Source organism: Hippocampus zosterae, chromosome 21 (assembly GCF_025434085.1).
Source record: "Hippocampus zosterae strain Florida chromosome 21, ASM2543408v3, whole genome shotgun sequence".
Taxonomy (NCBI): Eukaryota; Metazoa; Chordata; class Actinopteri; order Syngnathiformes; family Syngnathidae; genus Hippocampus; species Hippocampus zosterae.
Window position 1 is genome coordinate 8,972,952 of NC_067471.1, and position 7,048 is coordinate 8,979,999.

The 7,048-nt window shown below is 52.0% G+C and overlaps 2 protein-coding genes across 2 annotated transcripts; both read left to right on the plus strand.

Annotated features, from left to right (window-relative positions):
* The first annotated feature begins 386 nt into the window (after positions 1 to 386).
* LOC127593727 (fibroblast growth factor 6-like) lies at positions 387 to 2,181 on the plus strand. The gene is made up of 3 exons (XM_052055345.1): positions 387 to 953; positions 1,060 to 1,163; positions 1,659 to 2,181. The coding sequence occupies exons 1-3, from the start codon at positions 668 to 670 to the stop codon at positions 1,833 to 1,835; spliced, it is 567 nt and encodes a 188-aa protein (XP_051911305.1). The 5' UTR covers positions 387 to 667; the 3' UTR covers positions 1,836 to 2,181.
* Positions 2,182 to 4,522: 2,341 nt separating this feature from the next.
* On the plus strand, positions 4,523 to 6,033 carry LOC127594100 (fibroblast growth factor 23-like). Its single transcript, XM_052056032.1, has 3 exons — positions 4,523 to 4,802; positions 4,878 to 4,981; positions 5,578 to 6,033. The coding sequence occupies exons 1-3, from the start codon at positions 4,523 to 4,525 to the stop codon at positions 6,031 to 6,033; spliced, it is 840 nt and encodes a 279-aa protein (XP_051911992.1).
* Positions 6,034 to 7,048: the final 1,015 nt, after the last annotated feature.

The following is a 7,048-nucleotide window of genomic DNA, read 5'->3' on the forward strand; positions in this document are numbered from 1 at the left end:
TGACTCTCAACTGTTCAGTTTCCTGCCAATGAAAGCGGCAAATCATTTCCGTCGTTGTTCTTGCAGATATATTCCGTCAAGGTGGCTTTTATTTTGAAAGTCAAGGAAACCGTCTCTCTCGTGTTTTGCGTTGGCTTGGCTGGGTGCGGAGGTGCAGCACCCCCAACGTGCGCATCACAAGTGCCTCTCCGGGACTCTTGGAATACTCCCGCCTCCCCCCCCCTCCCTCCCCTTTTTTTCTCTTTATCCTTTGTAGTCCTCCTGCCGTCTCACACTCAGTGACTCAGTGTTTGAGGTGGAGTTGGGGGGTCCGCAGCGGTGATGTCACGCCGCTGAGGGATGAGCGCGTCAGGAGCCAAGGTGAGTTGGTAAGCTGTCATGCGCCGCGGAGTCCCCCCACCGGCCGGCGTTGCCCGCGAACGAGGCGGCGAAAGATGCTCATCGCCGGCGGTGCCACTCCAAGCTCGGACGCGTTCCCTCCCGCAGCTGCCGCCGCTCGGATCCCGGGTCATGGCGCCTTGAGCCGCCGCCTCGTCAGGCCCGTCACCGACCTCCGCCGCGATGTCACAGGACGACGAGAAGTAGTGCGAGGAGCGTTTCGAAGGCAGGTGTCCGCGTGCCCCCCGCGGCTGCGCGCAGCCGGCTGCAGTCAGGGCGCCTCTGCAGGATGACGCTGCCGGCCGCGCTGGTACTCTGGACTTGCGTGTGGGGGGCAGTCGCCCCGAGGAGCGGCGGGGCCAACGGCACTGAGGCGGAGAGGCGCTGGGAGACGCTGTTCTCGCGCTCCTATCTGGGCCTCGCGGGCAGGGGGCCGCTGCAGCCCGACTGGCAGAGCGACTACCTGCGGGGCGTCAAGCGAGTGCGCCGCCTCTACTGCAACGTGGGCATCGGCTTCCACCTGCAGGTGCTTCCGGACGGCAGGATCGCCGGCGCGCACCTCGAGGATCCGCACAGTGAGTCGGCTTCCGCTCCCGCGTCGAGGCTTTGCGCGCGCAGCAGCAGCACCTGCCACTCACAATGAGGATGATGATGATGATGACTTGAGGCGCTCTTCTCCAGGTCTTATCGAGATTTCCAGCGTGGAGCGAGGAGTGGTCAGCCTGTTCGGTGTCAAGAGCGAGATGTTCGTGGCCATGAGCCGCAGGGGGAGGCTGTACGCCACGGTGAGCGTGCGCGCGCGCGCGTTAACTAGAGCGCCCAATACGTGTATACAACTGCGCCAAAACTAACCAAATACCCCTGGATGGCAACTTGTCAAAGTTTGAGAGCGATTTTTGCAAGCAGAACTTGCTACCCCCCCACCCCCTCGCCCCCGGCTCCTAACCGGCTCCGAGATGAGCCCAAAATGGCAACTTTACGAGTGTCGTGTTATTAATATTCCGGCACGCCGCGGCGTCGCATGTCCAAAACGTTCCCACGTATTTATTTATTTCTTTGGGGCAAGTGACACCCGCCACAGAGATCCAAAGATGACCTCATTCCCTGACTTCAAACAAGAACTTTTGGTCCACGCGCCTTTTTTTTTTTTTTGCAAGAATATGACCTTAATTTTGAGTTCAAAAATATTTGGACGCTTAACTTAATCATGCCGTGGCGTTTTTTAGATCAGCTTTCTTTCGACCTGCTCATGTGCATTTTATTTTATTTTTTTTCTCTAGAGGCTCTTTGGCGACGAGTGCAAGTTCAGGGAGACGCTGCTGGCCAACAACTACAACGCCTACGAGTCTTTTGTTTACAAGGGCTTCTATGTGGCCCTCAGCCGGCACGGGCGGCCGCGGCGAGGCGACAAGGCCGGCACCGCCGCCACCGGCACCCACTTCCTCCCTCGGTTGTGACTGACCCCGCCGACACCGACGTTTGCACATGCTGATTTTTGTTTTAATTTTATTTTCTTCCAGGTAAAACGACGCCAATGAACTGCGCAGATGTTGATTGTGTTATCATATAAATATATACGTGTATATTTGGAGAGCTCTCTTTGTATATGGATGCCATACTGTGCTGATTTCGGGGCCTTTGCCACTCTCACTTGGTGCCTGCAACATTTACACTATATGGACACGCCTCTCAATCAATCTCATGATAAATCTGTCCAAAAGTCTGGGAACAGGGCACAAAACAAGAAAGCATGCTTGGATGAATTTGCTGTGCACAAAAATTCCCGACAAACAAAAGTCACTTCCGACGGTAAATGTCCGTGCATATCTGTCTGCGTGATACTGCCCCCAAGTGGCCAAGGCGCGCACATCAAAAGGAGCAAAACAATGTCCACGAACTGCGGCAAAAAACGTTTCATTTTTCAACTTCGACGATTGTTTGTTTTCATAACGTACAATATCATAGCATGCTTGAAAAGTCAGTTACAAGCGTGGCGACGGGACAAATTGAACGTGTACCTCAAGGCACCATCGTCCATATAGTGTACATTGCGGACACGGGGAATGTGCTTAAAATGGTCCTTATTTACCTCAAAGCACCAAGTTCGAGGTGAAGGATCCATGGAACAGGCTCGCGTGTGCGCGCGCGAGTGACTTTAAACGCACTCCTTTTGCTGTATGATTTAAAAAGGTGCCTTGGCGCTGACACTCAAGGCCCCCTTGAACTTGCCTGTAAGAGACACTCGGGTCAGGCAAAAAATAGGAATGACGAACAGGAGCGGCCCTCGAGTAAGGGGAGGGGCGGGGGGGGGGGGGGAGTCAAAGGGAGACGATCTCCTGGTCTTTGTGCTGCAATTAGATCGATTAAGTTATTTACAAGCAAAAGGGGTGCCCAATGAAAAGCAGAGTGAGACCTCCGTACTGTAGATTAAATGCAAACAGAGTGGGACCTCCAAACTCCAACGCAATCTCAGACACTGCTTGACTTCCAAGTTGGTAAAACTTCAAAGCTATGTCCCATGGGGGGTGGGGGGGACGCCTTATCCGTCTCACCTCAACCTCTCTGCGAGCAGGAGAAGAGAAGTGGCAGTAAAACAGGCCAAAATCCAGATGTCACCATTAGCAATAATTACAATCATCATCATTTAAAAACAGACTACGCTCTCCATGTCGTCACACAACCAAATTGGGCTAAATTCCATGCTAATTTTGTTAGCATCTGCTCGGCAACGTGTATACGAACTCGTACTGAACACCATTTCAGTGGTGTGTTGGGACTTTGAGGGCACCATTGCATACAATACATTGCTCAAATGTTAGCGCACATACAGGTAGCAGCCACTGTTGCATGTGATGTCCAATGAACAAAAACACAATGTGGAAATAGTGCAAAGTTACAAATGAATTCAGGAGCTTTCTACGTTAGGAGACACGTCATCAAATTTCAAGATGTCGCCTCAATGTGTGAGTGTGTGAGGTGGTGAGAAAGCATGTGCCCTTGGCCTTTTCCCCCAATGTGTGTGTGTGTGTGTGTGTGTGTACCGCAGTAGCAGCCAGCAGCTTTCGCATGCAGGATACAGTAAAGGACAATGCGGAAAGGCGATCAAGTCATCGATTTATTTATTTTTTTGTGCCTGCGCTAACTGGGGTCTGGAATAATTGTTCTTGCAGTATTGCAATATTCTGGCGGCAACCTATTATTGACTGCGTAATTAAAATGCCATCAATAAAAGAATCTGGATCGAAAAGAGTGATGCTTCGCCAGTACAAATTTGTACTCTTACGCTTGTGCGCCTCCACCTGCCGCCTTGGTTTGTCACTTAAAACTAAAAATTAAATGATTAGGAAAAAAAATACATTGACTGACCGTCGAGAGAGCAAAGCAAGTTGGAGTCTTATTTTTGTACGCATGTGCTGTGCACAGCACTCCTCAGATAATAAAAACTTTGGAACAACTCTCTGCTGCCCCCAGTGTCGACTCGGGCGACTCACACTCACACTTCATTTCAATGCATTTTGAAAACGATACAAAGGATTCAAAAAGCTGAAATAAAGTTCGCGTTAACATACTGTCTATCCATGCATCCATTATCAGATCCGCAAATCCTCACAAAGGTCGCGGGTGTACTGGAGCCCAGCCCAGACCAGCTGTATTCGGGCAGTAGTCCTGACTAACTCGACCCTAACGTCAGCAAGAGCGCCACGAGAACCAATACAAGAGTTGGATTACTCTGAAATTATATTTTGATTGAACTTTTTTACGGTGGAGCTGAGTTCAGGAAGGGCGCCATCTGCTGGCTTACCAGAGCAACTGTTGGTCAGGTACATCGAATCTTTCTTTTGTTTTTTTTCCTAACAGCAAATGAAATCACACTTCAAATTGTAGCTTGTGTTTGTTTATTTAGCCACCGGAAGACATTTCCTGTGTGAGGTGGGCAGGCAAGAGTCGAAAAAAAAAATAAGAACGCCTCCCAAGCAACAAGTGCGGTGGCCCGGGCGGCGGGTCTAAACACGCCCAGGTGGAAGTGGCCCTTCCGCCGCTGCAAAGCCGCACATCTGCGTTGGTGGACGGATGCGAGCAAGGGTGGCGCGGGGGTCCTTTAAAAAGCATCCGTGCGGCAGCCCGTCTCCAGACAACTCGCAGCATGGGCCTGGTGGCAACTCTCCGCTCGGGAATGGAGGACGCGCAACGCCGCCGCCGCCGCCGGTGCCGGCGGAGCGTGCCGACCTGGATGCTCGCCCTCGCCCTCCTCCAAGGCGTCCCCGGCGGCTGCGCGGCGCCCAACCAGTCGCCCCTGGTGGGCTCCAACTGGGGCAGCCCGCGGAGGTACGTGCACCTGCAGACCTCCACGGAGCTCAGCAACTTCTACCTGGAGATCAAGCTGGACGGCACCGTGCGGGGAAGCACCAGCAGAAATCCGTACAGTACGCGTCACGTGTCCGTCTCTCCTCGCGCGTTTTTGTCGTCCTGCCGCCGTTGACGTTGCTGCCTTGGCGCAGGCGTCGTCATGCTGAAGGCGGACAGCAGGGAGCGCGTCGCCATCCTCGGCGTGAAAAGCAGCCGCTACCTGTGTTTGGACCCGCAGGGGACCCCCTTCACCTCAGTGAGTCGCCTCATGCTCCTCTGACGTCACAGTCGTCCTGTTCTTTTCGTGCAAACCTTTTTGAGGTATTCAATTCAAGGAAATCCAAGATAACGACAAGCGGGGCCAAATGTAAACACGGGAAAAACTTTGCATAATTAAATTTATACAACTGGGAAGGATTTTCAAAAGTACATTGCAGGCGGTTGAAAACAATTGCATACATACGCGGAGGCTAATAAACATTGCAAGTATTGAGGGGTTGAGGAAATCATGTTGAAGCAGGGGGCGTTCACAGGTCAAAGGCCAAGGGGGGCACCAATAGGGTTAAGGTTTTCCTTCCAAGTTGGTTCAAGTACGGTCAGGGTTTCATTCCAGGGTTTAAAGCGGAGATCACGGTTTCCAAATTGCCATCGGGGTTCAGTTTCAGGTTTGAAAGTAGGATTGCGACCTCTTGCGTTGGCTTACAATTTCGGGGTTTCAACCATCCACGATTCCGGAAAGGTAGAGCACAATGCGTCCGGAGGCGTGATCCGCTTTCACTCGACGAAGACGACCGCATGAATCAAAGTCACGTGCTGCAGCCGGGGCGCTTTTTCTCTCTCCCGCGCACGCAGGCCGTGTGTCTGCGCGACGACTGCGTGTTCGAGCACAGACTCCTGGAGAACAACCGCGACGTCTTCTACTCCATCCGCACCGGCATCCTGCTCAACCTGGAGGGCTCCCGGCAGGTGTTCGTGGCCGGCAACAACCTGCCGCGCACCGCCCTCTTCCTGCCCAAGAGCAGCACGGTGCCCCTGGAGCGCCTCCTGCTGCACCGGGAGAGGCGAAACCGGCCCTCCGCCTCCACCCCCGCCGGGGAGGGCTCCGACTCCCGGCCCGTGCCGGAGGACGACGCCGAGCCGGAGCTGGAGCCCGCCGACGACGGCGCCAACGCGTCCCGGGAGGCGCTCCGCGAGCCGCCGGCCCACGACCCTTGGAGCGTCCATTCCTCCGACACGAATTCCAGCCCGCGCGGCGCGACCCGAAGCCACCGTGCGCAAACGTCAGTCAGTCAGTCAGTGAGTGAGTGACTGACTGACTGCCGGCGCAGTAACGGCAGCATTAAAAAAAAAAAAAAACTAACAAAAAAATGTTTTTACTCCGCCTTGAAGCGCCCTTTTTGCACATGTTGGTCACAAATGCATTGTCGTGTACAGCCATAAAATCATCACCATATAGTTCTACAATTGAAGAGGAAGAGCATGTACTTGACGCAGCCGCGAGCCATCTTGCAGATCAATGGACCCGAAGGAGGACACTTTTACAAAACATTTATCTATTCTCCGTTTTTGTGCTGCATTTCTTTTTTCTTCATTTTATAACGTCATCAGAAACTTACCACTTGAATACGAACACAGGAGAAACTGGGAGGATCTGGAAAACAATATAGACACCAAGTCAGGCATGTCCAAAGTCCGGCCCGGGGGCCAAATCCGGCCCTCGGACCCGGTCATAAAATCAGTGCCGTCTGGCCCGCAGGTTGGGCGCAATGGAACACGTGTTGCATTGACTGAGGTCTCGTAGACTAGTGAGTGATGTTTCATAGAGTACTGCTTCCCTCTAGTGGCTAAATGAGTAATAGCATTTAGACACTAGTGGGCATCACTCACGAGTTAACAAGACATCACTCCGTGTTTATATTGACTGATATGTCATATTTCAAATGATCCTTGCAGTTGTGGATATGTGTATTGCTTGTTCATTTCCCTGTTGTTCGAGTCAAAGGTTTTGTGACTATTGAAAAGTCATGGTGATACATTTTATGTTTCAAATCAATCCATTTGCACTCAGGAGACTTCTGTTTAAGAAAAAGTCAAGTGAATAAGCAGTTGCATGTGATATACCCGTTTCAAATGAACCAAAAGAAATTCTTAAGATTGTTGAAATTATAATAAAAATGGAAATGTGAAAAAGACTGGCTTACTAAAATTTGTTGAACAATATTGTTGCTCAATGTAAAGAATGTCAGCCAAGGTCGGCCCCCCGACATTTTACCACATAAAATCTGGCCCCCTTGGCAAAAAGTTTGGACACCCCTGCACTAAG